Source organism: Furipterus horrens, unplaced genomic scaffold (assembly GCF_987537825.1).
Source record: "Furipterus horrens unplaced genomic scaffold, mFurHor1.1.pri manual_scaffold_5, whole genome shotgun sequence".
NCBI classification, from domain to species: Eukaryota; Metazoa; Chordata; class Mammalia; order Chiroptera; family Furipteridae; genus Furipterus; species Furipterus horrens.
Window position 1 is genome coordinate 87,424,362 of NW_028327175.1, and position 12,896 is coordinate 87,437,257.

The following is a 12,896-nucleotide window of genomic DNA, read 5'->3' on the forward strand; positions in this document are numbered from 1 at the left end:
GGTATGCCGCAAGGCAGCGGAGGTTTTTTGGAGTCAGAGTTTTCCTTCTCTGATGTACCCTGACTGGAAGATCGAACCAGCGACACTTAGCTCGCAGGCCGACGCTCAATCCACTGAGCTAAACCAGCCAGTCAGAGTAGTTAGAAGAGAAAAGAACCAAAAGACAAAAACAAAAACAAAACAAAACAAGGATGGTGTAAGGGGTCTGGGAAAACTTCAAGCATAAAAATATTTGCATCATAGGGGTGCCAGGAGAGGAGAAAGAACAAAAAATTGAAAAACATAAAATATACTTAAAAGAAAAGAAATTGAAAACCTATTTGAAAAACTTAATGAAAGAAAACTTCACTAAATTGGTGAAGGAAATGGATATAACAAGTCCAGGAGGCACAGAGAGTCCCAAACAAGTTGGACCCAAAGAGGACCACACCAAGACACATCATAATTAACATGCCAAAGGTTAAAGATAAGGAGGGAATCTTAAAAGCAGCAAGAGAAAGCAGAGTTACCTACAAAGGAGTTCCCGTAGGAAACTGATTTCTCAAAAAGAAACTTTACAGGCTAGAAGAGATTGGCAATAAGTATTCAAAGTGATGAAAAGCAAGGACCTACAACCTAGATTACTCTACCCAGCAAAGCTATCATTTAGAATGGAAGGGCAGATAAAGTAAAGCTTCCCAGACAAGGTAAAGCTAAAGGAGTTCATCATCACCAAACAATTAGTATACGAAATGTTAAAGGGACTTATTTAAGAAAAAGAAGAAGATCAAAATTATGAACATTAAGATGGCAATAAATACATAACTACCAACAATCTAAAAAACAAACTAAGCAAACAAGAAGAACAGAAGCAGAATTATAGATATGGAGAACATTTGGATGGTTGCCAACTGGCAGTAGGGTATTGGGGAATGGGGAAAAACTTGAGGGGATTAAGAAGTACAAATTGGTAGTTACAGAATAGGCAGGGGGATGTTAAGAACAGTAAAGGAAGTCAGGGCACATGACTAGGTTGCACGCCAGGCCCCCAGTTGGGGGCGCATGAGAGGCAACTGCACATTGATGTTTCTCTCCCTCTCTTTCTCCTTACCCCTCTCTCTAAAAACAGATAAATAAAATAAAAAAATAAAATAAAAAAAGGAACCTTGTTAAAAAAAAAAAAAAAAGAACAGTATAGGAAATGGAGTTGCCAAAGAACTTACTTGCATGACCCATGGACATGAACAATATGGGGGGATTGCTGGAGGGTGTGGGGTGTGCTGGGTGGAGGAAGGTAAGGGGGAAACATTGGGACAGCTATAATAGAATAATCACTAAAATATAATTTAAAAAAAGAAGCTTTCTTCTCTATGTTTTCTCCTAGGAGTTGTGGTTTCAGGTGTTAAATTTAAGTCTTTAACCCATTACAAGTTAATCACTGTGGGTGATGTAAGATAGGTGTTTACTTCCATCCTTTTGCATGTGGATATCTAGTTTTCCAAACATCATTTATTGAAGAGAAAATCCTTTCTCTATTGTGTTTTCTTGGTTCTCCATTAGTTGACCACATATGCATGGATTTATTTCTGGGATTTCTATTCTGTTCCATTGATCTGTGTGTTTGTTTTTATGGCAATACCATACTGTTTTGATTATTATAGCTCTATAATATAGATAGAAATCAGGAAGTGTGATATTTTCAGCTTTGTTCTTTTTTCCCAAGATTACTTTGACTATTTGGCGTCTTTCGTGGTGCTATACAAGTCTTAGGATTTAAAAAAAGTTTCTGTGAAAAAAACCATTGGAAATTTGATAAGGTTTCCAATGAATTTTTACATCACTTTGGGTAGCATAGATATTTTAACAATATTAATTCTTCCAGTCTAAGAACATAGGATATCCTTTGATGTGTTTGCATCTTCTTTACTTTCTTTCATTATTGTATTACAGTTTTCAGTGTACAGGTCCTTTCACTTTCTTGATTAAATTTACTCCTAAGTATTTTATTCTATTTGATACTGTTGTAAATGGGATTACTTTTATAATTTCCCTTTCAGAGAACTGGTTGTTAGTAATGTCAACCAAAAAAGGTTTAGGCTGTAATAAAGAACAAAAAGCATTTTTTTGAGCAAATAAAATCAGAAATAAAAGAGGAGATATTACAACTGATACCACAGAAATACAAAGGATCATGAGACTACTATGAGTAATTATATGCCAACAAATCAAATAATCTGGAAAAAAAAGCTAAAGTCCTAGAAACACACACTCTACCCAGATTGAATCAGGAAGCAGTAGAAAATCTGAATTGACCTATACCTACTAAGGAAATTGAAATAATAATAACAAAAAAAAAATCTCTGAACAGGTAAAAGCACAGGACCAGATGGCTTTACTGGTGAATTTTACCAAACATTTAAAGAATTAACACCAATCCTTGAATTTGAAAAAATTGAAGAGGAGGGACTGCACCCAAACTAATTTCATGAGGCCAGCTTACCCTATTACCAAAGCTGTATAAGGTCACTACAAGAAAATAATATTACAGTCCAATATTCCTGATATAAATATAAATGTAAAAACCCTCAACAAAATACGAGCAAACTGAATTTAGAGGAACATTTAAATTATCATACACTCTGATCAAGTGGCATTTATCCCTGGTATGCAAAGAGGGTTCAGCATAGACAAAACCACATCAATGTGATAAACCATATTAACATAATGAAGAATAAAAATTGTATGATCATCTTAATAAGTTTAGAAAAAGCATTTGGCAAAATTCAACATCTTCTCATGATACAACTTTCAACATAATCAGTATAAAAGGAATGAACCTCAAAATAATGATCACCTGTGACAAGCCCACAGCTAACATCATACTCATTGGCAAAAAGGTGAAAGCTTTTCCTCTAAAATCAGAAACAAGACAAGGATGCCCACTCTTACAGTTTTCATTTATCATAGTACTGAGAGTTCTAGCCATTTCAATTAGGCAAGAAGAAGAAATAGAAGTTGTCCAAATTGAAAAGAAGTAAAATAGTCTTTGTGGATGCATTATGTTTTACTTCTATACAAAAGAGTAATGAGATTAAAAAAAAAATCACCCAAAGATATGTGTTTATTGTTTTGAGAGAGACAGAGAGAGAGAGAGAGAGACAGACAGAGACAGACAGAGACAGAGACAGAGAGAGAGAGACAGAGAGAGAGAGAGAGAGAGAAAGAGAGACTGAGAAACTGACCTCCCGTATACACCCTGACTGGGAATCAAACCTGCAACCTTTGGTGCATGTGACAGTGTTCCATCCAACTGAATTGCCTGGCCAGGTCAAGATAAGTGAGATTTTTAACTCACATACTCTCATTCCAATTCTGTCTTTAAATGTTTGCCTAGTTATGTTTACTTCATCTATTGCTAAACTTTGACACTTTAATAAATGTTTTTACCTCTCTGTTTTTTGTTTTAGCAAATTTTACATTATCTCTCTACTTTGTACTTTGTGAGGTACAAATAGTCTTATCCCTATCCTTCCTTTTACCTCTTCTACTCCCCTTTATCAGCTGAGTATCTGTCAGTTGCAGTGTTATTTTAACACTGTCGAGGCTATTCTATCCCGTAACATTTATCTTGAATTTTTTATTGAGTAAGATGGAGTCTTTAAAAGCTGAAAATAAATTAACCATGTTTAAACTATGAGGACTTGTAGGCGAACCAAGTAGTATTCTTGTGCTACTTTTCTTTGATTAGCACTCTGGGGGCTTTTTTTTCTCTAGCTCAGGAAAATTTTTTTTGGAAAATTTCTTTTACTAAATTTTCCTTTGTGCTCCCTGTCAGTTTCAATTATTAGTTAGAAGTTGGAGGTAATGAATGACTTTTTTTCTGTTTTTTATCCTTTACTTTTTTGTTTCTTTGTATTTTTGTTTTACATATTAGAATTGTTGCCCACTTTGTCTTTGGCTACCCTGTTTAATAGCATTATTTTCTTATGTATATATTATTGTTCTCAGAAGCCTCTGAAGATCTAATTGTTTTTATTTTTGGTTCTCTTCTGATTTTTGAATGATCTGCTTCCTCCAGATTATTATTATTTTTTAAAATTAAGCCCTGAGCTTCAATCCCTAAGATTCTGATTCAGGCTTTTTATTTATTCATTTATTTTTAAAGATTTTATTTACTTATTTTTAGAGAGAAGGGAAGGAAGGGAGAAAATGAGGGGGAAAAACAGCAATGTGTGATAAAAACAGCAATGTGTGAGAAATACATGGATCAGTTGCCTCTTGCATGCCTCCAACTGGGGACCTGGCCCACAACCCAGGCATGTGCCCTGACTGGGAATAGAACCAGCAAACTTTGGGTTCACAGGTTGGCACTCAGTCCACCGAGCCACACCAGCCAGGGCTCCAGATTATTTTTTAACTTTTTTTTCTTTTATATTATTAGCTTCACAAATCCAGTGATTTTTAAAAAAATTGCGTTTACTGGAGTGACACTGGTTACCAAAATTATAGAGGTTTCAGGTGCACAATTCTGCAGTACATCATCTGTACACTGTATTGTGTATTCACTGCCCCAAGTCAAGTCTCTGTCCATCACCATTTATGCCCCCTGAAGGACCCTCCTTCATCCCCTTCCTGGAGGTCACCACACTGTTGTCTGTGTCCATGAATTCTTTCTCTCTTTTTTCCTTTTTTTGCTAAATCTATCTCCCTGACAGCTCTCAGCCTGCTCTCTATGAGTCTGTCTCTATTTTGCTTGTTAGTTCATTTTGTTCATTAGGTTCCATATATGAGTGAAATCATATGGTACTTGTATTTCTATGACTGGCTTTCTTCACTTAGCATAATGCTGTCCAGGTCCATCCATGGTATTGCAAAGGGTAAACTTTCCTTCTTTTTAACTGCTGAGTAGTATCCCATTGTGTAAACGTACCATAGCTCTTGTACCTGTTTATTCACTGAGGGACTCTTGGGTTGCTTCCAAATCTTAGCTATTGTAAATAACGCTGCAATGAACATATGTGTGCATATATTCTTTCAAATTAATGTTTTGAGTTTCTTTGAATAACTTCTTAGAAGTGGAATCACTGTGTCATAAGGCAGTTCCATTTTTAATGTTTTGAGGTAACTCCATACTGCTTCCCACAGTGGCTGCTCCGGTCTGCATTCCCGTCAACTGTGCATGAAGGTTCCCTTTCTCCACATCCCCGCCAAAACTTGTTTGTTGATTTATTGATGATAATCATTTCGACAGGTGTGAGGTGATATCTCATTGTGGTTTTAATTTGCATTTTGGATGATTAGTGATGTCAACTATTTTTTCATATGTGTATTGGCCATTTGTATGTTCTCTCTGTAGAAGTGTCTATTCAGGTCCATTGCCCATTTTTTTAATTGGATTGTTTGTTTTTTTGGTGTTCAGTTTTATAAGTTATTTATTAATTTTGGACATTAATCTCTTATCAGATGTATTGGTGAATATGTTCTCCCATTTAGTGGGCTGTCTTTTTACTTTCCTGTGCAAAAATTTTTTAGTTTGATGTAGTCACATTTTTTTTGTTTGTTTTTAATTTATTCCATTTAGCCTTTTTAAAAAAAAGATAATTTACTTATTTGTTTATTTATTTTTAGAGAGAGGGGAAAGGAGAAAGAGAGGAAGAGAAACATCGCTGTTTGGTTGACTCTCACTTGTGCCCCCAACTGGGGACCTGGCATGCAATCTAGTTATGTGCCCTGACTGGGAATTGAACCAGCGACACTTGATTCATAGGCCAACACTCAATCCACTTGAGCCACAGCAGCCATTATTTGCTTTTTTTGTTCCCCTTGCCCAAGGAGATATATCAGGAAAAATATTGCTATGAGAAATGTCCAACATTCTACTGCCCATATTATCATCTAGGATTTTTATTGTTTTGAGTCTAACATTGAAGTCTTTAATCCATTTTGAGTTTATTCTTGTGTAGGGTGGAGGAAGGTGGTCTAGTTTCATTTTTTTTTTTTTTTTTTGCACATATACCTGTCCAGTATTCCCAACACTATTTATGGAATAGTGTATCTTTACTTCCTGGTATGTTTTTGCCTCCTTTGTCAAATATTAATTTACCATAAAGGTGTGGGTTTATTTCTGGACTCTCTATTTTGTTCCATTGATCTATATGTCTGTATTTTTATGCTAGTACCATGATATTTTGATTACGATGGCCTTGTAGTATGGTTTGATTCCTTCAACTTTGTTCTTCTCTCTCAAGATTGCCATGGCTATTTGGGGTGTTTTGTGGTTGCACATAAACTTTTGAAATATTTGTTCTAGTTCTGTGATAGGAGTTACATTGAATCTATAGATTGCTTTGGTTAGTATGGACATTTTAAAAGTGTTAATTCCTCCTATCCACAAACACAGTATATGCTTCCACTTACTTGTATCTTCTTCAGTTTTTTTTTTTTTTTTTTTAGTATCTTATAATTTTCTGAATATGTCTTTTACATTTTTGGTTAAATTTATTCCTAGGTATGTGTTTTATTCTTTTTGAAACAGTTGTAATGGGATTGTTTGTTGTTGTTGTTTTTTTTCCTTTTTGATAGTCCATTATAGGTCTATAAAAATGCAACTCTTTTCTGGATATTTATTTTGTATCCTGCTACTTTACTGAGTTCATTTATTAGTTCTGGTAGTTTTTTGGTGGAATCATTAGGGTTCTCTATATACAGTATTATGTCATCTGCAAATAATGACAGTTTTACTTCTTCCTTTCCAATTTGGATGCCTTTTATTTCTTCTTGTCTGGTTGCAAAATTACATTTTTTAAAAGACCTAGTTTAAATGTTACATAAGAATTAATTTTTTTGATAGAATGATCTTTGTACTATCAGTTCTGAGTACCATTCCCATGTACAGCTGGTGGGTAATAAATATTTGAATAAATGAAGATCAAATGGGAATATATATTTGAAAATGTCTTTGAAAATTAACTGTATGAACAATGAACATGTGGGAGATATTTTTATTAAGATCTTTTACTAATTTGTGAAGTATTCTCTTTTTCTGTTCTTTAATTGAAATTTGTATATTGACTTACTGGATTTTTTTTTAGTATTTTTTTAAATTGAAAATTGAATATATATTGACTCATGAAACACTCAATGTTTTTGTTACTTTTTCATTTTTAAGACCTAGCTGAATCCTTGATTTCTTTCTCTTGTTCTTTTCTTGTGTTCTCTCTGTATTAAAGTATAGGAATAAAGGATAATGGTTACTTTAGGAGTTTACTGTGGTTTGATTTTAGCGGGCATCAGTAAATAGCAATAATCCATTGCCAGAACTTTGTTATTAACCTCCCAAACATACATTTTTAAATTCTCTAAGGTGACTAATTTTCTTTTCTTAATGTTTTAGCTCCTTATCATTGTCAGCGGGCATCATTGTAAAGAAAATTTTGAAGACATGTTTTGCTGAAAATACAACTGAGAAAAATTTTACGAATGGGATGAACACGCACCAGTTAATTGACTACCTACTGCAATTTGAATGTTAACATTATCCACCTGGTACAGTTACCTAGTGATGTACCTTTTCTTAAAATACCCTATTTCAGTGTACTTGTCTTGATTAAAGAATTCAAAGTGGAGTACCGCAAACTTGATATGGATAATAAAAAGAAAGACAAGGACAAATCAGATGATAGAATGGCACGACCTAGTGGTCGATCGGGACACAACAATCGAGTACCTGGGTCTTCCTCCTCTGGAGTTTTAATGGTTGGACCTAACTTTAGAGTTGGAAAAAAAATTGGATGTGGCAATTTTGGAGAATTACGATTAGGTAAGACTCTTTTGTTTATTCTTTTATGTTGGAAGCATTTTTTTTTTTTAATGAAAGCTGCTTTCTAATGAAAATGATTTAGTTATTTAATTTAGTTGTAGTAATTTTAAGGAATATAGATGTTGGATATTTTTTTATGTACTTAAATATTCATTTGTAAAGAATTCTCTAATATGGGAATATATATTTACTTGAGATTAACCATGTGGCATTTGAGAAAAAAGAAAGATGAAAAAGTCACAGGAGGCTGAAATAAGTGCCGGGGAAGCGTTAGCCGTGTATTCCTTAGAAATGATACTGTGTTTAGGCTACATTTTCAGATTCAAAATTTAGTAATTGATCACTTTTGGAGGATATGTGTGGCTTAAAGTCAAGGTAACATACTGAAACTCCATAAAAATCAGTAAAATTTACAATTGTTGTAACTTATCCCCTAAGTCCCTCAGAGTATATCCAGGATGGGGCTCAGGGTGGGAGACGCAAAGTACCGATTCAGTTTATTATGATCAGGTGTGTTTGAGAAACATTGGTATAATTCAGCCTCTATACTCTACTTTTAAAGAAATTGAAACTCAAGCAAGGTTACCTGCCAAATATCACACAGCAATTTAATGACAGACTCAGAACCAAAATCTAGGTTTTTACTCATATTAGAGATGTGGCTGTGTTTACTAAACAGATACAAGAAGGAGGACCACATGGTTATATGGGAGTCAGTATTGAGGTACCTTGAGGGCTCTGTCAATGGTAATTTAGGAAATAAAAAGAAAAGACTTGGCTTCACAAATGTTCTTATAGCCAATCTTACTTGTTAGAAATAAGTTCAATTGTGTGTTTATCTACTCAACTACTTTTCCTTTCTTCTTGTAAAACACCCTAATTTGTAGTTGGTCTCTCATTTTATTAAGTGTTGTGTGTAGTTAATGTACATTAAATCTTTAAATGAAGCAAGCTAGTAAAAAGGTAATTACATACTTTGACATAGGTGTAATATGATGTGACTGGAGTACTTTTGCATTTTGGTAGGGAGTCAAATATTTTAAAGGGTGACTGACATTTTTTGAAGGATATTGAATTAGATATTTTGAATTTTTTAAACTGTTTCTGATTTTGGAGTTAGAAAAACCAGTTTATTTACTTGTCTAACTTTGAGCACCATTATCCATCCATTCAACATTAATTGCATGTTTATCATGTATGAGGTACTGATAATACACTGGAAAAATATAATAATTGTGCCTGCCATTATGGAACAAATAAGTCACTTAACCATATAGGGTCTCAAGTTCCTCAGTTTTAAAATGAGGTTATTTCCACTTTCTAGGTTATTGCAATGATTAAATTTAGATGATAATATAAAAGGATTAGCACTGTGCTAGCATATTTTAGGTAAATGATGATTCTGATCCTTAAAAGATGGTATCAAGATATTTGTCCTTTTTAAAAAGTAAAGTTATGGCATGTTATATGTATATATGTTTAAATTAATATAAATAAAAAATTTAACTTTACATAACAAGTGTTATATATATTTGTCTTCTATCTATCTATTGCAAATATGACTATAATAGTACAGTACTTTGGCCATTTTTAATCAAAATTGGTTTCATAGAATTCATTTCAAAATAACTATGTATATCTACATATCTATAGTGTGTATGGATGTGTGTGTATACATACATATGCACACAAAAAAACCCAGTGAACCATTTTAACAAGGACAACATGAGGAACTATATGTACGATATACTGAAACTATATGCTATATACTAAAAAAGTTGTTAAATACCCCTTTTGCAGTCTGTGAATAAACAGAAATAGGAATAAGATGATTTATTCATCCATCCATCCATTATCTACCTATCTGTCTGTCTGTCTATATCTGTCTTTTCTTTCTGTGGATGCTTATTATATATTTTTGATAAATTTATTTATTTAAGTGTTATTTATATATGTATCTGTGTTTTATGTATATTTATAATATATTGTTGACCCTTGAACAATTACTAAATAAAGGGACATTTTACTCTCTTTTTTAAGGCCCCAAATGATTTCTCTGTATAGAAAGAGTTACTGTAAGCATCATTCTTTTTATACTTAGATAAAAATGCTTATATTAAAAGCTGGTTTATATTCTTAAAGTGCCTTTATAAAACCACATCTATAGACACATCTTAAACATTTGATTTCTGGCACTAAAACTTTTGTGATTATTTTTGGGTAAGAAAGAATATAAGCTATACATATTATAGGTAAGTGGTTTTCAACAAAGTTGCTGTTGACAGTTAGGGCTGGACAGGTGTTTTTATTTAGAGGACTGTTTCACACATTGCCTGGTGTCCAAACTTCTGGACACTAAATAGGAGTTGCACCTACACACATAACCCCAAATGCACCAAAAAAGAGACAGTATTACTCACTGTTGAAACTACTCTTATAGCTAATTGTTTTAAAAAATAAAGTTAGACATAAAAAATTGGCCTTGAGATTTTTAAAAAATAGGGAAACATTTTAAGCAATATTCTAAAATTAATTTTAGGTAAGTATTTTACTATCATTTTTATCTGTTTTTTATTGTAAAATGATGAATTAATGTATTTTGGTTTTATTTTGTCTTTATATATATTGTTGGTAAGGTGTGCATTCTGCATATTAGTAGATGTATTTCTAGGTTAGACAGGCACTGAAAACCCTAGAAATGTTTTTAACAGGCATTGAATGAGACCAAATACAGCTAGCTAAAATACAGGGTTATACTGTATATATATTTTATTTTTTCTGTATATGTTTTATACATTATATGTTTTAAGATGTTTTGACATCTTGCTAAACCTTTCTGGCTGGGGAGAGATTGTTCTCCCTGGGGCTAGCCAGTTCTCAGTTGGGAGCATGCCTTTGATCTGCAAACTGAACCGTCCAGATCCATACCTCCTGTCTCTGCTTTTACATTCTGGGAGGCAGTCTTCTTTTTCAGTCATCCCATGGCCAGGTACAAGGCAACTGGAGACTACCTATATAGGCCAGAAGCTACCAGAATTATTTGCTATCAGAATTATTCAAACTAGCCAATTCTAAATTATTTATCCTGCACTGCCTTGCCTTTCCCATGGAAACTAAAGGCCTTGGCCTAAGCTCTTTCCTTGCTTCTGTCTTCTACTTCCTGACCAAAACATTATGCTTCCTATGACCCCTCCTGTAGGACCTGTGATCATAATAAACTTTGTTTTCCTGAGCCTCTTCTTTGTCCCCTCTTTGGACTACACCTGACTGACCATCACATAAATGAACACAGCACAAGGCTGTTAGGTATTGCTTAATGAATTACCATATCTGAAATAAAATATTGTAAACTTTTGACATAATTTATGCCACAGGAGTTTTCCTAACTTCTTTTATTTTTGTTTCTTCTTATTCCTATATAGCTCATAACTCTTTATTTTATTGTTTATATTTAAGAATTGTTGAAAATTCTGCAAGCTTTATGTTATATATCAAATAAATTGCAGATTTGAGTGGATTCATCATTTTTATGTTTACTCATTTTTCTACTGTTCCTAACTGAAGCATATTATAAAACTTATCTGAAAAATGCAATAATAAGGAATAGACTCTGATGCTATAGCGAAATGGTGTGAAGCAAAATAGTTTATTTTTCTTTCATAACACAAACCAGATGGAGAGCACCCAGGGCTGTCAGGGTACTGTCTCTGTGTGTAAGGTGTTTGCTCCAGTTGTTGCCATCTGCCAGCCAGCAAGAAGAACAAGGACCAGAAGAGCCCTTTTTCTTGGGAGTGAGGAGTGACATGATCAGAATTTAATCAAATGGTCACACAGTGTGAAATGGGCTGAAAATATAGTCTCTAGCTGGATAACCATTTAAAAATTTGAGCATTCTATTATTATAGAAGGGGGAGCATGGATGTTGCTGGGTATCTAGTAGTTCCTGCTATAAACATATATATTACTTTTGTAGAACATGATTTTCTGTAATTGCCATCCCTATACCACAAAATTGGTAAAAGCATTTTTTTAAGTTTAATATGGCACAAAGTTCTGTTGGGAATATCTTCTAAAATTGGATTAAAACATCACTTAGCTGGAACCAGTCGACTTGGAGCCTTCTCTCACTCATAGTGTACCCACAAACACATAGTTTGTGCATCATTTGTTTGGTAATGCATTAACAAATATTGATTAGGAGCCAACTATGTGAGGCCTATGCCTATTGCTAGGACAAAAATGCATTGGTAGTATTGTTTAATCATTGTTCGTATTTGTAAATATAATCCTCAAAGTTCAGGAAAATCTCTAATGTTCAAGAAAAGATGATGCTTTTAGGATTTAGTGTGTTCTGCTGTGACCATATAAATGCCAACAAAAACTGCTTTTAGGAGTATTTGGTATATTTTGGTTCTATGAAATCTGTATTAAATCTGACTTCTTGTCCTGTGAATATTTACCCTTCATGTACATATAAATAAATATCATATACAAAATAATTTCAAAAAGATAATAATTTCTTGAGAAAATACAAAACCTATCTTTGAACTCAAAATAAAATTGTTTCTCTTAGGCATCAGTTTTTCAATATTAAATTATACACTATACACTTTTTAGAGGAAGCCTAAATTTTCATACATAAAATATTCTTGAAAATGTGTATGAAAGCACATCTAAATGCTAAACAAATTGCTAAAAATACATGTTTTCTAATTTTTAAAAATATGGGCTCAATGTGTACCTGAATACAGCTTAACATTCACCACTTTTGATACTCTTGTTGAGTTCCATCTTTCTGCCAATTATAATGGGTTTATGAGACTTATGCTATTTAGTGTTAGTATGAATGCTTTTTTTCTTTTTTCATTTATTTTCACAACATAAGGCTAAAATTCAGAAAAGTATTAAAGTATTTGTGTGAACAAACTGCTGTACAGTTGTGGCAACATATCTGAGACTGAGGTTTTGCCTAGAAGTTTTATTGCCGTTCATCAGCTGTTTTATAAAAGGAAATTAGGTGGGTTATGCTGGAAAATCAAGTGTGTGAAAGTTGATGCTTGCCTTTTCTGTGTTCAGTAGTCAGTGTGACCAGGGGCAG

At 33.4% G+C, this 12,896-nt stretch overlaps 1 protein-coding gene across 10 annotated transcripts in view; it reads left to right on the plus strand.

Moving 5' to 3' along the window:
• Positions 1–7,482: 7,482 nt before the first annotated feature.
• Positions 7,483–12,896, plus strand: part of CSNK1G3 (casein kinase 1 gamma 3) — a 74,445-nt gene continuing 69,031 nt past the window's right edge. For 8 of the 10 annotated variants that reach the window (XM_090276628.1, XM_090276625.1, XM_090276630.1 and 5 more), the window contains exon 1: positions 7,547–7,798. In XM_090276628.1, coding sequence (XP_090132754.1) covers positions 7,621–7,798 — 178 coding nt within the window. In that variant the 5' untranslated portion in view covers positions 7,547–7,620. Of the gene's footprint in view, positions 7,799–12,896 lie in introns of all 10 variants that reach the window. The other 2 variants (XM_090276633.1, XM_090276634.1) reach the window with 1 other exon arrangement.